The 17,650-nt window shown below is 37.6% G+C and overlaps 1 protein-coding gene across 1 annotated transcript in view; it reads left to right on the forward strand.

The window, feature by feature from the left end:
• Window positions 1-281: 281 nt before the first annotated feature.
• LOC104468909 (lateral signaling target protein 2 homolog) overlaps window positions 282-17,650 on the forward strand; it is a gene marked incomplete at its 5' end in the record, with an annotated part of 40,748 nt that continues 23,379 nt past the window's right edge. The window contains one exon of the mRNA XM_010083194.1: window positions 282-1,646. Within this exon, the coding sequence (XP_010081496.1) occupies window positions 282-1,646 (1,365 nt within the window). The remainder of the gene's footprint in view (window positions 1,647-17,650) is intronic.

Genomic DNA, 17,650 nt, shown 5'->3' on the forward strand with positions numbered 1-17,650 from the left:
ATCCCTTTTTGGGTGTGTGTTGATTTATTTTTGGGCTTCATTGCAAGGATGTCAATAATTTGGTGCCTTGTATTTGCATGAAAATATCACATTCAGGCAATAGCAATTAACGTGTTCTGAATATGAATGCCACGTGTACCTTGAATTATAGAGCTGAAAGTACTTTGTGCCGCCCGGTTCTAGATTTCTGTGCTAACAGGAAAAGCTTTTTTAAAGTCTGTGATATCAGTGGCTCACATAATTGTAAATGCGAAGTGATGTGTGTATTTCTTAATTTTCAGGGATCTACTTCAGACATTAACTGAGGATGAACTGCACACGCTGGAACGTAACCTCTGCATCTCTCAAGATGTGGATTTTCCTGTCAGAGCAGATCCTGAAATACGCTCTGTCATTACACCAGGCATAACTGAGACCTTGCCTGCTAAGGAGCTTTCAGCAAAAGCTGAAAACACAGAGGCTGAGCTGGCTTGTTCTATGCAGTATGATGAACAGGAGCTGGAACAGCTGAATAGGATGGTGCACAGAGTTGGAGATGAAATGTCTTCTCTGCTTTCCCCTCCAAGCATCTGTCAGTCTCCAGCTCACAGACCTAGCCTAAGAAATAGTTCTAGCACAGAAGCCTCACCAACAAGACAGCATCTTGACAATTTAACTGATGAAGAGGATAGAGTGTTTTTTATGGATGACCTAGATGGAGCCGGAGAAGCTCTTGCTGGGTTGGATTCAGTAAGTGATACTTTTGCTTGGGTGAATAACCCTTGCCACGATTCAAAACAGAACCTGCAATATAGAGACGCTTTGTTGTATGAGAACGGCCATCAGACAGAGGAAATTTTGCTTTTAAAAGATGCTGAAAGTGACTTAAGCAATAATAACAACATTGAAGATAGCAAACAGATGTCTGGCATTTCAGTTCAGAATTCATGCAGCTGTCTAGAAGGTCCGGACTCACAGTTATACCTCAATGGCTGGGATGCATACGCTGATGATGCAGAAACAGCAGAAGTGATAGCTCACAGGACAGGGGGAATGAAAATATCTGCTACTGTGATATTCAATCCTAAATCTCCCTCTAGCTCAGAATCCCCAGTAACAACTCCAGAAGCAGCTATTAGTTGTGTTCCCGGATCTGCTAATCCATTAGCAAATGAGGAGGAGGATGAATCCCATAAACTCAGTATAGCTGCCACAAACTGTCTAATTAATTCCTGTGTGTGTTGTGGCAGCTGTGAAGACAGCAGGGAGGATGGTGTTGAGGGTTTAAAGACTAAACATTCTGCAGGAGGTGTTGTAAATGCTTCATACACATTAGTAAAGTCTAAGGAAATGGACCATGTAGATAACTTGGACAATACAGTCCCTGCACAGGAAACATTAAAACCTGAAACTTCTGCGTTGTTAGCAGAAGGAGGCTTTGGCAGAGAAGAGCAAAAACTGCCAATCTCCTCTAAGTGCCTGGCACATTCCTCAGGTTCACAGGTAGGAACAGAAAATGACTCACAAGGAGAAGCAGAAAGCATCTCAAATCAGCAAAAGAAGTGGGAGAAGAGAAAACAACTATGTGAGAAAAAAATGGACAACAGTGAAGATGCTAGTAGTGAAAGGACAGCAAAGGAAGATGTCAAGTCAAGATCTAGTTCAAGGTAAGAGCAACTTGATGTTTTGGTGGTAATTTGCATGCAAATCAATTCCCATATCCTTGTTCTTTAGTGTTTGGTGTATTATTAATGTTGAGTTTAAAGAAAGTAGTGTGCTGCAGGATTCAGGATTTTTTTCAATGTACTTTTTTTTTAATTAAAGTAGCTTTTTATTGGATTCCATCAGCTTTTTGGGAAAATGTTTGGAGAACACTGGAATTTTCATCCTATAATGTCCCTATATCATTGAAATAAAGTACACTAATCTCACCAGTTTAATGTAACAAAGAGTGCATTGCTGCTAAACATTACCTGGGTCATTATCTCTGTTGTACTCTCATGTTTTGCAGGAAAAGTGTGTTTGGCAGATACTAAAAAAAGTTAACTTCTATGTCAGTGCACAGGATTAGACTGGGATGTAAACGCATCTTAACTTAGCTTCATTTGAGAGAACGGGGTTGATCTGATCATGTTGCCTGTGGGCATGAGTGTCTTTGTGAATGTCTGTGTGCTGAAGGAGCCTAATAGAATGTAGAAGCAGCTTTTAAACCTATTGGACCATTCCAACCAAAACTGATAGAAGAATAGAGGTCATGGATTAAGGTTCTATATATTTAATGACAATAAGGAACTAGATAGCAGTGAGAGACCACAATAATAGTTGTGTTAAAGAAAATGCCATGCTTCAGCTCAACTTTGATTAGGCAGTAGGAGTCTTACACACATCAATAGGAAACCAGACTTCATTTTGTTTTACTGTTTAGAGGTTACCCTGTTTTGTAGTGAGTAATGTCTTCAGTTCCTCTGAAGTATTAATATCATGAAGCAGAGGGAAGAAATTAAATAGAAGTTATTGTTTTCTGTATGTCTGTGGCAGCTTTCTTTCTTTCTTTCTGCCTGTGTCAGTACTGCGGAGATCATGTGCGTGATGCCGGATCTCTCTTTTTGTTATGTGTACAGAGTTCACCATGAGGGTAGCTTGAACCATGAAGCATTACCACAGTAAAAAGGCTACAGAAATAAACATTTGTTTAATAGCATACCAATTGGATTATAAAATATTTTATTGGTAGTGGAAATAGAACCAAGAGTTCTTTACTCTGGACTTAATTTTTCTTGCAGGTAGAACACAACTTAGTGTGCACAAAACTTGAGGTAATTTTATGTTCCTCGTTATTCTAAGTATTTTGCAGTCTTAGGCTTGTAAGTATGATCGTATTGAAGGCCTTACAATAGGGTTTCTGAATGAACTTCATTTTCAGAAGTAATTCACAGGTCCCTTTGACATTTTATGCTTTTGTAACACTCAAGTGGAATACTGCTTAGAAGTAATTACTGTATGTTTAGTGTCCTGATAAATCATACATTGTTTACAAAACTCAGACAATTTGTCTACTCATTTTTCACCTGGACAGGTTAAGTGACATTTATGAGAATAAGTCTGCAAAAAATAATTGTCATATGCAAGCTTCTTTTTCAGCCTCCCATGGTTTGTGGATATCGTAACCTCTTCTCTGCGTACTTGTCCAACCTCCATTAATATTGTGGAAAAACTTTTTATGTGAATTGTCCTTTTACACAGAGTTCTGTAGGTGTGTGTTGTTCTGTGTCCTTTTGTTTTGCTCTGGACCTGGCTCTTAACAGCTCCATTGAATGGCTCCAAGTTCCTGCCTGGCCTCTCTGTGCCGGTTGTGATTTTGTAGACCTCAGTCACACTTTGCCTATGTGGTTACCTTTTCAGGTTGGAAAAGTCACAGCCTACTTGATCAGAAGTTGTCCATAGCTCTGATCATTCCTTTTGTCTTGCTGTAAGCCTTTTTCAATTATACTATTTCCTCTTAGTGATAAGTGATCAGAACTACACTTGAGGTATAGGGGTGACATTCCGCTCTTCTGAGAATTGGTTGTTTAACAGCTCCTTTCTGTTTATGGTTAAGAATGATTTATCCATTTTGGGCCCTTCCTCTTATGCTATAGCTCCGTAGCTTTTTTAAAATCCTTTAGTGAGGTATTTTGACAGAACCCATTTGGAAATCCAGAGGCTGACAGCTGAGTCACCATTCTTCACAAGTTTCTGGACTCCTTTAGAGAGCACCCAAGAGGCTCCCTCTGCAGAAGCCATGTTACTTCTCTGGCAGACCTTCTGATTGTTGTCTACCTGTTTGGGCTTTTGATATATTCTGTTAAGTTGCTTGATACAAACATCAGGCTCACAGAACTAGAGTTCTTTGACTCCCCTTGGGAGTCCTTTTTATTTTTAGAGATTGCCATCTTTAAACCCCAGACATCAAAGTTTTGAAGGAGAGGTTAATAATTCATCTGATTCATTTTTGAGTTCTTAAATTTGTGGGTGAATATTTTTGAATATTTTGATAACAAGTTAGTAGGTTTTGTCTGTTTTCACAGTAGCCTCTTCCACAGTTATTTTGTTGATTACATCTAATTCTCTCTATTCATTATTGAGACTACAGTACATCTGTTACTAATTGGCAAATATACCATCTTTGCAAAAGTGGCGAAACAGGGATGGAGATATTTGGTGTTTCTCCTTTATTTGGAAATGTTCTAATACTAACTCCTTCTGTATATTCTGTAAGAGATGGAGATGCTGGGGATCTGCTGAGGACTGTATTAAAAAATTATATATGTGTAGATCCTTAGTTTTCTCATCTTTATATATAGATTTGGTTCTTGCCTCTGAATCACTAGTCATGTTATTGGTAAAAGAGGTAATTCAGTTACAAAACAGAACTTTGTGGAACTTTTCTTACTCATGCTGCCTGAGTGGTGACTAATCATTGCTTTTCAATGGTATTTTTAAATTTTAAGATCACATTAGGCTTCTGCGACTGCTCCCTATTACGTGCTTGTAAATGCCAGCTAAACCATAAGGGAAATGTTGGAGACAGTAGATTATTTTGAGAATGATGGACCCATTAGCTAGAACAATGAGCAATCTAATATACATGGAATAGCTGTAGGATATGCTCATTCATCAAATTGATAAATGTATTTACTTTCTAGTTACTGTAAGGCACCAAGCAGGAGAAGAAAATTTTCTTTCCCTTGTCTGAATCAAGCAGCTGTCAAATGAGTATGTTATGACAGAAACAATTTATTTTAGTAAATCAGTTTTTATACGATGCAATATGACATTATAGGTATAATTTCAATGATCCAGTCAGGTTTACTGTAATTAATCCTTAAATCTGCAATACCTGGTATTTCAGGTTTCTCTATCTAGTCTCTATATTCAGTGGAGTTTAAAATACAGATTAAATGCTCTTCTACTTTAAATCTGGGTATTGACGTGTCTTTACTACTTTGGTTTTTAGGTCATAGCTGATGTTATGTCTTTCTCCATTATTTGCTTCTAAGTATCTCAAAGACATAAACCAGCAAGGACACCAAGAGTCTTGGGCAGCAGCATTAATGAGATGCAAGTATGAGGAAAGTGCTAGTGAAGATGTAGTTAGTATCTGGTCTGGTGCAGGGACAATGTGATAAGTAAAGGCTGTTATGTAGCAAACCAATTGTTAAAGGGGGGGAATACTGTAAGAATAATACAGAAGATTATAAAACTGTGAAAAAGCAATGTTTGATGTTTTGGGGTAAAAGAAGACAGAAGTTAACACCAAAGCCAAGATTTAGATCTGCATCTAGTATTCCTTCTTTCTCCTCTGGAAGCAAGCTATACAGGTTTTTTTAAATGCTTGTTCTGTCATAGTATTGTGCCTCCTTTTTCCAAGGGGAAAGTAAGTTACAGAGTGAAGGTCATGTGTCTTTTGGTGTCTTGGAAATACTTGACTTTCTGTTCTTTACAGAGTTGAAGAGTCCTTGTAAAACCGCTAATTCTTCTACATGTTTTATGAAGTTTGGCAGCTTGTTAAATATTGTCACGCAATGCTCTTGTTTTCATGTTTTAGTCTTAAGTACCTGGTTCTGTTGGATGTTTGTTTATCTACATACTGACCTGAAAATACTTCTGACATAAAAAAAGGATTCTTAAATGTAGTTTCTCTCCTTTCTGCTGCAGGTCTGTTATGTCTAGCTTAAATTTTACAGTCTTTTTGCCATTTTCCTTTGTCTATTTGGTGAGTGTGTTCTTGATGAAGCCTTTTAGAGTGCACCTGAGAGTTGGCAAAAGGAGATGAAATCAGTAGTGAGGAGAACTTCTTCACACTTTCTGCAAGCTCTAGCTGTGTCTGTTGGCTGTTAGATGCTGGCACTGTTTGCATTTATTTGTGGGGCTTAAAAAAATAGAATATTTTGCCATATGCTTTTGCAGTGAAAGGAGGAGGAATGAGGCATCCTTGGAAAGGCATGTTTTTGCTGTTTTCTGATCTATATTGCAATTCTAGAACAAGATGAATAATTTATTTTCTCCAACTTGGTATTCAAGTTGTCCCACTTTTCAGTGTTGCATTTTTGTAGTCTAAAATGATATATAATGTAATATATTTATATATTACAATAGTCTCTTGTAATATATTTAAAATTTTATTTCCTCAGCATGTTAGAATGACTTTGTCAGATAGGTAAACACCTGTTTTATACAGTTGGTTTCTAATTTTAATTTTTCTGCCTGTATTTTATTTTGCTCACTCCTTAGCAACATGTGACATTTGTGCACATTTTCAGTACAGCAACTTTAAGATAAGTCATTCCACCTTTCCAAATGCTTGAAAAATAAATATTTGTAGTTTTGGGATGGCTAGCCAAACCCAAACCCACACAAATTAACTTTCTAGCTTGTCTTTTAGTTTGTAACATTCGATTCTATAAGTTCTCCTTTATCAAAACTAGATTAATTGATACTGCAATGCAAACTAACTTGATTAAATGTCTTAATTTCATGCTTTCTCTATAATATTCCCATCATAATAAGAGTTAAGAAAATGGTGTGTGTCTTTACATGACGAAGTTGCCTTTTCCATAAAAATTAATGCTTAATATGTCTGCTTAGTGTCTTGCATTGATCAGTCTTTTAACTAGTTATTCGGGAGTAATAAAACTTCAAGAAGGAACTATTTTGTTCCCTATCAACTACTATCAGCCTTTCAACTTAATTTAAATTCCTCTGTTCCCCTTCTGGTATATTGTTTTTTGTCTTTGTGCCGCTGGTCAAATTCAGATTCAGTATAAATGAGTTTTTTCAATCTCTCTTCCCCTTCTTTTTTTTTGTTTTTTGTTTTTTTAAGAGTGCAAGTCTCAAGTTAAAAGTGGCAGTGTTTGAACTTGTCTGTTGAACACTGATTTTGAGTGGTATCCAATAATGTGACTGCTGTTATGAAGCCTTGGTGTACAAATAAAAGCTGTCAGTCTTTTGTACCAGTTTCCCTTTTACTAGGTCCATATATGAAATGCAGCAACGGTGACTGTATGAACTCTAACATAGATTCCTGAAAAGAGTATAGGAGGTAAAACAGGATTTTAAAAGCCACTCTTTTGTGTGGATTTGATATAGCTGACGCATGAGGCTTTAGAGTTAGCTCTCATGTAGTGTGAGAGAGAGAAGATCTGTGACAATTAACTGATGTAACATGGAATGTAATTGTACCTCAAGTAATAATATTAATGAAGAAACCATCCCCTGAAACAGCCAGAGGTTTAATTAAAAGAAAGATGCTGGAAACACATTCCACTAGAAAAGAGCACACAAACCAGGATAAAGGTGGCTTTCAGTTTGTTTTTTACTTAGAATAGTTGTAAAAAAATGTCCAACAGCTTTAAATAAATGGTTCGTTAGTTCAGTCTGCCCGTATTCCATGAAGAGGCAGCCACATCACCCCATGTCACTTTTGAGGCAAAAGAGCAATCTTTATATTTTTATCAGAAATGCTGAAGAATTCTATTTAGAGTGTGGATGATGGTTTTATCCCATGCTAGAATGTAATCTTAAAATAGCACGGTACGGGTTTAAAACCTCACACATGAAACAAATTTCTGCCACCTTACAGTTTAAACAGTCCTGTGAATCCCAATCCAACACAGCATTAACTTCAAATGAGCATGAGATGTGGTGAAGTTCAAGTCGCCTGTGGGAAGAAAGGGTTAGCTGCTCTCAGCTACAGAATGTGTTTGTACGCACATACTGTCTCTTCTTATAATTGTGCTAATAAACATGTGCACCAAGCTACCATCAGCTGATAACAGGAATCATGAGTTGGGAAAAGCAGGTCAATTCACCTCAGGATCTACCAGCATCTCAGAAAAGCTGAGCGAATCTTCAGGCAGACACTAATGAGAAGAAAATTCTACAAAGAGAGATCCTGAGTCTGTGTGTACTGAGGAAGAATGCAGTGGGTATGTCAGGAGTCTTTTTTTTGTTTGGGTTTTGGGTGTTTTTTGTTGTGTTTTTGGGTTTTTTTTAAGAAAAGCTATTTAGTATGACACCAAGAAAGTATAAAACAGAGTTATAATTATTGGATTCCCGTTTCTTGGTACTAAATAAACACAGAATTTTTCATCTGAAGAGCTGTAGCCTGAATATGAACCAGAAATAAACATCGTAAATAATAAATATTATTTCTGGTACAAAATTTGATCTGCATTGGTACACAGGAGTGAGAGAAATGTTTACACATGGTAGTTGTCTAAACTACACATCCTTTATTACAACAAACTAACCCCTGTGAGCATGGTTTGTGTTGAGTGTGTCCAAATAGTTTACGTTGCTAAAGGACAGATGACCAGATGGATATCTAATCCTGAAATCAGCGGATGGCTCAGCATGGCCAGGTTTGTGCACCAAGTAAAAGATGGAGTAGTGGAAAATGAAAGCATTTATGAAGCAGTTTAGAATGGCAAACGGTGGTAAGACAAGGCTTGAAAAGACATGAGAGAGTGGAGCTGCTGAGAAGAAGTTATGCCAATAGTGACTGGTTAGAGGCGAGAGAAGATTCGAATGAGGGGATAAGTATGGAGAAGAGATATGAGGTGAGGCTTGTAAGCTGGTCAGAGAACATCTGTGAAGATGAAAATAAAGATAACATTGAGATCTTTGATAATGTAAGCTGGTTGTGCGCTGTTATGTTCAGAGGTTACTCATGAGGTTTACTTACCATCAAGGTCCATCACGTTGTGCTGCCTTTATTGTTTTGCCTTCTGGTTTGGACTGTCCCCTCTGCAAAGTTAGCTCAGGATAGAAAGTGGTTTCATTACTTGGGACAATGTTGATAATAAACAATATTTGCTCTTAATTGAGAGATGGTGTTTAGGGTGGTGGTTGGTTTGGTTTATGTTTTAGCCTAGAGTGTATAACTCCCCCAAAAAGTATAAGAACTTTGAGTTCTTAGGAAAACCTCCAATTCTTTAAAACAAACAAAAAAATCTAGAAAACCAGAACCTAAGAAAATTGAATTTAATTTCTTAAATAGTTTCATAATCTTGTTTTATGTACTATTGGTAACTGAGATATTTTGATTAGATTTCAAATATTTAAGGCAGAGCTTCACAGAAAGCACTGAAGGACAGCAAGCCTGACATCTTTCAGGGCAAGTGTTACTACCCAAATCAGCTGGCAGGATTGTTACACTGGAAGAATCTGGAAATGGTGGGGAGGTGAGAGAGCACAGAAGAAGGTGCTGAGTTTGCTAGTTGTTCTTGTTTCAGGGTTGTGCTGTTCAAAGACTGCTTTATTCTGAACAATACATTTCATCTTTGCAAGACAGCTTCTCCTGCTCAATCATGCTGTGAACTCACATGCTAATGGTTTTTTAATATCCTTTAGCTGCCATAAAACAGATACTAAAAGTACTTTTTAGTACCATGACCGTATTGTAAGATTGGATGGGTAAAGGTGATGAGCTATAAAAGAGTAAGCCTTTGTTTAAATGCATATATCTCTTCATAATGAGCAGAATTAGCAAGGGAAATTATATAAAACGAGTGAAAGTTAAATAGATTTTTGTTCAAGTCTGATAAAATTATTTTCCAGTTGTGATGGCTCTCCTTTCAACTAAAGCATAAGTGCACTTGGGATTTATTTTCAAATTGGCAATCAAAAATGAGGAACATGAAGGGGTACGTTTTCCAAGCGATTAGTGGGAGGTATGCAAACAAATCCTATTATTTCTCAGTGGGATTAGAGCACATACTTTCCATACACTGCTTTGAAGAATTCCCCTTAAGCCGCCTTCTAGACTTCTAGCTGCAAAAATAGCTACAAAAGTAAATTTGATAAAAGAAATTATTTTTGAACGTAGCTGGTTTGAATATGTACCATGCATACGCCTACAAATCAAAAGAGAATAAAAATATCTTCTAGTAGTTGTGGAAAATTAAGGTAAAATAATCCTGAACCTATATAATTATCTCTTTTAGCTGAAGATGTTTCTTACGTTTCTTCCTGTGTTATCCAAAGATTTCTGTTGACTGAACGCTTGAGTACAGCAGGCTTGAATGATTCTTTTGCATTGCCTGGAGCCAATGCAGCTTTGATACCTCTGCTTAAGATCACCTATTTTCTTATTTAGTATAATTTAGTTTTTTTCAGCTTGTGGAGTTTCTAGTAGCCGAGCAGTAGTGTGTTACTGAAACAAAAAAATTGGTCTTTCCAAGGTAGTTTGATAAGGACTGCAGAACTGCTTTTAATCTTCTAATCCTAGTCTATGTTGATAATACGATGTATGATCTAAAATGATGTGCTATTTAAAAGCTTTTCATTAGTCTAGGGATGCCAGAGACAAGTTGTGTACCATCCGTTTAAATTATTCATATCCTTTTACTTAGTGGATTTCCTCTAATGAAGTGTCAGGGGTTTGCCATGGGACTGCTTCTTCCTAGTCATCTGTTGGTTTAGATGACCAAATTTGAGGTACATATATGGCCATTATAGGGACTGAGCGAATTTAGGGGCAGGTGTATTTTCTTCATCTCCTTCACTCAAGAGTCAGCTTTCTGCTTTCTCACAGACTTTTTCCTTCCAGTTGTAAGGAAACTTAGATCAACCTTGTCATGATATTTCAGAAGTTCTTGAAACTTATTGTTTAGGGTGTCTTGGCCTGAAACACACAGTGACTTCGTGAACTTTCAGTTTTGTCTTAGTTATAACGTTAAGACACACTTAACAGCAGGGGCACACTATTCCCTCTATGCTCTATGAAAATGTAAGATCCTTGGTTCTTTCCTGAATGTTTTAACTGAATGGCATGAATTAAATTGAAGATTTTTATAAATAAGATGTGTGCCCACTGACTGACAAACTCTCTCTCTTCTTGGGAAGAAAACAGAATAGGTTTGTATCATTTTCTGAAGAGCAAAAATATAAACTTCTGTATAATCCATGACAAGCCATGAGTGCTCTGTTTTTTACCTTTGTTTGCTTCAGCTGTTCATTTTGTTTCCATGTTTTTTCAGTTCTGAGGATGGCTTACGTGATTCCCCCCTCAGCTCCATCTCCAGCAGTGACTATGAGAGTGTTTCTGTCACTACATGTAGTCTCTCCAGCATATACGCTCTGAGGTAATAACATCACTTTGCAGTCAGATTTGACGAATGGTATTGAGTTATGGTTGGTTAAAAATTTTCATTGAATTGAAAATCAAGTGACAGCAACACTTCTGAGTATTCTTCCTTTTGAACAGCAGGTGCTTTTTTTTTTTTTCTAGCGGTTTTCTCCGGTGCTGTGGCAATTGAGAGGCAACTATTTACAGAAAAGTTATAATGCATACAGCAATGAGTTATATACATCCATGATCTCCTTTTTATTTGTCCAGATAGCATTTCTTAAGACGGACTTCAGGTTTTAGCTTGAGAAGTACCAAATGTTTGTCTTAGGTAGTTCTTGGCTTTCTAAGAAACATGATTTTTCCATTTTGTTTCACTTTGTAAAATGAGGTAGTAAAATAAGGGGAGTGTTCCAGTTAACAATAATTTAACTTCCACAGTGGTGTTGGCCAAAACTGGTAAGAACACTAGTTTATATTCTCATCTTCTGAAACTGCATGAGTTTCACTTTAATTAGTTTTGTTCAGAGCACTTAATGAGAATGATAGAGGAATAAAGGTTAGGGCTTAGAATAAAGGCAGGGTTAGAAACATGTTACTAAAGCAGAAATGTGAGTTCTTGGCTTTTTTCAAGGTATGCATAGCATACATATATATGACATAATATTATTACTCTGGTGCTTATTACTCTGGTGCAGGCAGATTGAAATACCACTATTTAGTCAAGATATATCTTTTTCCCCTGCTTCTTGTCCTCCTTTTTTCATCTGTTTATCCAGCACTTCATTTGAACTTCAGGAATTTCCAGTTTTGTCTAGATTTGATAGAAAGGATAGAAAGAGGGGGTTACAAGGTCTTTTCTAGCAATGAAAGGGGAAATAGTACATGTAATAATATGTATTTTAATGTATTTTTTGAGTTCTGTATTTTTAAAGTAAGGGCAGAAAGATGCAACTAAAACTATTTTTGTGGTTTTAATTTTGAAATACATTTCTTTTCTACTGTTCTTCAAACAAACCCAATTTACCTGCATGTAACAGTTACCCTAAGTACTATATACATCAAAGAGACTGTTCCACACAAGGCTGTATGAACGGACAATAAAAGTAACCTCAGTTATTCTTCAGGAAAAACTGGAGCAGTGAGAATAGGTAAGTCTTTGTTAGGTGTGCCACCTCTTTTCAAAGCCTTACTGTGCTGTGTTTGTATGTTAGTATTGTAGTTGCCACGGTATTGATGCTTGTGTAAATCAGATCAGCTTTTCCCCTTTTTCCAGGTGTTGTTTTGCTTGAAGTTTGATGTATAAGGCAGTATTTGTACATGTGCATTTGTGGATTTGTCTAGTGAACTATTAGCATTGTATCATCTCTGGGTATCATGCAAGAAATGTAAGGTGCTTATTTTTCTGTATCTGATTGGTATGATCTAGCTATTGTAGTTTATGGTACAATAAAAAAAGTAGCTAAATGCCCACTTGACTGTACTGATATGAATTTCACCTTTTGCAATACTTAGCTTAGAAGAAGTCTAAACTCCTTTTAACAAATTAATTTAATAAAACAAAAGGAAAAAAAACAGCGCGGAAGTCTGACTGTTTCACAGAATTATGTTCCTAGATCTGTGTTCATCGAAATTTAATAACCACTACAATTATTTTTATTGTGTTTTAGAATATGTTGTTTTTAAGGGCTCCCCTCTTTTATCTTCTGTTGCCTAAAGAGTTTTATTTATCTATTAAACAACTTCTCTAGAGAGGAGTTGTATCACTTGCTTACTACAACAAGCACGTTCCTTGCAGAGACAATCTCTACAAAATGTTCTTTTCTGAAATAACTAAGTTCTCCCTGATGTCATGTGCATATCCAAAATAATACCTGAATTTGATTGTTTATTTTTTCCTCTGAAATATATGATTTTAATGTACTTAATTTCTTGCTGTTTTCACTTCATAATTAGAAATTTAAATGTAACACTTGCAGTTTTTTCTGAAAAATAATTGGCCTAACATAGAATTCTTGAAATGCATTTGTTTGGCCTTTCAACCTTCCATGAATCATTAACAATTCCTTTGTGCTGCCAGATAACCAATACTGAGGCTAAAAGTTGTGTTGTCAGATTGGGATGCATTTTGGAAATACTGAAGCGTCTTCCAACAATTCTGCTCTGGTAGCAAAATCGGCTTCGCCAGGATAGCGCAGTGTGTTGAATGAGCTATTTAATAGCATAGACTGATTGGATTTGAAATAATGGAATATTGTATCTAGGGAATTTTGTGTATGGATACATTTAATGTTTTCCAAATGGAGAACCAAGGAGAAAATTCGCACTCCTTGGATCCCAGAGCACCATTCGACCCATGGGTCATTGTTTGCCATTGTGGTTTTTATTGGGAGGAAAAAGCAGTTAGGACTGTAGGAACCATTTCGGACCTGTTAAAGAAGGCTGCTTCAAATCAGACTGATTTACTGCCTTAGACTTCTTCCATTCATCAGCTAGTGCTGTGTAATTTTTTGAGCTATATTCAGCCCACCTAATTTTAGGCACCAAACTGATGTACCTAAATTAGCAGTTTTGCTGCTCTGGGTTCCCTGTTTAGTCAATGGAGAAAAGTGGAAACCTCGGTTAAGCATGTAATTTGTTGAAATGCATCTGGGCTAAAGATCTTCAGTCTTAAATAGGAACTATGATTGCATACTTTGATTACTGACTGTGCTCACATAGTAATTTGAAAAACATTGAAAACTTTGTTCGAGGTTTCTAGCAATTGTAAAAAAAAAAAATACAGAGGGCTTCTCAAATGCTATTGCTAAGGAAAGGCTGAGCATTTCATTGGTACCCAACCTGTGTGGGAGGTTCCTCCTCCTAGTCTCGGAGGTCTGACAGTCAAGAAGTTAAATGTTCAGCCCGGTTCAGAGTATGATTTTTTGCGATATGTTAATTAAGCAGTACCCAGGTTTGAGGTGTCCATCTCAGTAGTCAGCTTTCTCAGCAAAGAGTAGAGGTATTCCATGTATTTCAGAAGGTTTCACAGAAACTGTGGTTTTATGCGGGCTCGCAACAGTGTGCATAATTTTTTTTCTTACATCAGTGTGACTGCAGAATAATACTGCTGACTTGAGTGAAAATGAGGTGTTTATAGCTACAGCAGGAAAATGGCAGTTGGTCCACTGTTTATATTAGCTCCAGGAAAACAATCCATACAGTTTTTCCTTTTTAAAGTTTTCTTTTCATAAATGTAATTTTAGAACAATTTTTAATGTAACTATAAGTTACTGAATTGTAAATAGGCAGCTAATAAAATATGTTGCTGTAATCTTATCCATTTCAGTGTTGGAAGTAGTAAAGTCAGTAGTTTTTAAAAATAAACTGCAGGAATCTGTCACCTTTCTACATGCATTAGAATTATTGGGCAAGATCCTGATACAGCCATTCATTTGAGTGGAAACCTAAGTGAAGGCTATTCATATGCTAACAGAATGAGACGACTTGATAAGCTTAAAGCCAGGAATGAACTCAAGTTCTTTGAAAGACTGGAGATGAAAAAAAGGCAAGAAAAGTGTTGTTTTGGGAAGGATGAGGGAAAATAAGTGAGACAACAGAACAACGTAGTTACAATTAGTTCATTTCAAGCCTCATTGGAGTTTTTGGTGTAAGACAGTGCAAGGGAGGAAGAAATACTTATTCAACTGTATTCAAGCATAAAGCCTACTTCTTCAATTTAAAGTTATGATGAGCCAATAAATGACAGCTTCAAATATAAATAATAGCTTTTAAAACTAACCTTAATGATACAATAGATGCCTTCCCTCATCAACAGTCACTTTTTTCCAACTGTGTCATTATGGCTGAAATATTGGTGTTTTGTGGTATATTTTTCTACAGTTCTAGGTGTTTATAAAAATAGGTGTTGAAATTTAGGCTATGTTATTTACAGTCTGTAAAAGGAGGTATCTGAAATGTATGGTGACTCAATTCTATGCCAAAACAGCAAGAGTCTGCCAGCAATTAGAGTGGGATATTTATTTGGCTAATTCTGTTAGGATATCTGTACTTGCATACATGTGGGCAGGGCACAAGGTCTTTGGCTTGCTGGATGTAGTAGAAGGATATAGTTTATTACATATTTTGAGTTTGTCTGTTAGTATAAACACACATGTGAAATAAGGCAGGGAAGGTTATCTTAGTGTATAAGTGAGGTGAAATTTTTATTACCTGCTTCAGAAGTAGCGGGTGTTTTCAGGAGACTGTTTTGAAGCTACCTTGCCAGTCAGTTTATAGAGTCACAGAACACCCCAGGTTGGAAGGGACCTCAAAATATCGTCTGATCCAACCTGTTGTGGGAAAGGGAGCCTAGATGAGATTTTTGTAGCACCCCATCCAACAGGACCTTGAAAACTTCCAGCAATGGGGACTGTACCGCGTCCCTGGGGAGGTTGTTCCAGTGATTGATTGTTCTTAGTGTAAAATATTTCTTCCTTATGTCAAGATGAAACCTCTCTTGGTGCAACTTGTTCTCTCTGTATGGCTCTGTGTCAAGAGAGAGCCTCTCTCCTCTTTGTAGCCACCCTTTACATAGTAGAATACTGTGATGAGGTCCCCCTGAGTCTTCTCCAGGGAGAAAAGACCTAACTTTTTCTGTCTCTTCTTGTAGGATGGGTTCTCAGTGATCTTCATGGCCCTCATCTGGACCCTCTCCAGTTTCTCCGTGTCTTTTCTTGAATTGTGGAGACCAGAACTGGGCACAATACTCCAGATGTGGCCTGACAAGTGCTTGGTAGAGTGGGATGATCACATCTCTCATCTCTGCTAGTGATGGCCCTGCAGGTGCAGCCCAGGGTCCAGTTTGCCCTCATTGCTGCAGCAGTGCACTGCTGACTCCTGGTCAGCTTGTTGTCCACCAGGACCCCAGGTCCCTTTCAGCAGGGCTGCTCCTCAGCCACATAGGTCCCAGCCTGTACTGGGCTCTTTGGTTGTGTCGTCCCAGCTGTAGGACCTCACACTGGTCTCTGTTAAACTCCATGCAGTTCTTGCTGGCTCACCCTTCCAGCCTGCCCAGGTCTGTCTGTGAGATGGCTTTCCCTTCTGATGTGTCCACCTCACCACCCAGTTTGGTGTCAGTAGCAGACTTGGTGATGGTGCTCTCAGGCCCGTCATCCAGATCATTCAGGAAGATGTTGAACAGTGTGTGGGCCAGTATCAATCCCTGGGGGACACACTGCCAGCCTGAATAAAAACCACTGATCACTGCTCTCCGAGTGCGACTCGTGAGCCAGCTTCTTGCCAATCTCACAGACCAAGCTATGTTGTTCTTCTTGACTCATGAGCCAGCTTCTTGCCCATCTCACAGACCAAGCTATGTTGTTCTTCTATCAGGTGGATAGTTTTTTACAAAACCAGGTTTTATACTGTGCCTCGAAGAGGATGCAAGAAGGAAAAATAACTTGCTCATAAAAGCAGGAATGTGAATTATACTACAAGAATTCAGTTCTTTCATCTCATGGTCCAGAGCTATGCATTAATCTGTCCTATCAAAGCTACAGCACCAATTACATGCCCACAAGTTTTAATAAAGAGATCACAACTACTCTGGGGATCTTGCAGACAATACTGTGGAGGACAACAAATACATTAATACCTGATCAGCCGTATCTCCAGATATCCTCTCTTGCAATTTTACCATTGTTACTCTGGTCGGGTTTTATTTGTTTAAACTATACAAAATGTCAGATTAATTCTGCATTAATGTTTGGAACTGTCTGTTTTTTTTTTAATCAATGCATTACTGCAGATTTTCTTTCCCCTTTTTTTCTGTGGAGCTCTTCATGGAAAGACTGCCCATAATCAGAAAAAGGCTGGTGATAATGGCTTTACATGTATTGTACTGGAATCATGGAAATAGAGAGCTCAGGGAGAAGAGTTGTGGGAAGAGAAAGGGGTTTAAACCTTGAGCAAATCAGGATGACTTTTAGAATAAATGCTATTCCTGCCTAATGATTCTGAACTGCAAACCGTGTTTGTTTTAGGCACGGTGAGTCTGTGCTGTTTGGTGTAGCTCTGTCACTCAGGCAGTGTGAGGGCAATTAATATGCTTATTAGTACAGTTGTAAACAGCCTGCTGTGTATGATCGTCTTGCTTTGCTGCTATATCCCTTGCCCCAACAACCAGCTGAGCAGTAGCAGCAAAACAAAAAAGTCAGCATTGATGAGGTCTGTCAGCTTTAGCTTATGATTTTAGTCAGCAAGACATATGTGACTGAAGCAGATGTCTCTTGTTTTTCACCGCCAGGATTCTTCTTGGTGTGTTTCATGCTTATCTTGTTCTTTGCCCTCCAAGACAAAAAAAATCAGATCTCCAAATGGTGTAGCATTGTCTAAGATATAGTGTTCCCTTTTAGGAAATTCCACAAGGTATTTATGGGTATATTATATGCATATATCTGTCTTCAGTAACAAGTAACTGATGCAGATTTTATTTTCTCAAGGAATAAGCCAGGCAGCTTATGTGAACTACTTGTTAACAAGTGCTTGTTACAGTGGGAGTTCAGTTGTTTTAAGTTTTTT

The sequence above is a fragment of the Pterocles gutturalis genome, unplaced genomic scaffold, assembly GCF_000699245.1.
Source record: "Pterocles gutturalis isolate BGI_N339 unplaced genomic scaffold, ASM69924v1 scaffold24225, whole genome shotgun sequence".
NCBI lineage: Eukaryota > Metazoa > Chordata > Aves > Pterocliformes > Pteroclidae > Pterocles > Pterocles gutturalis.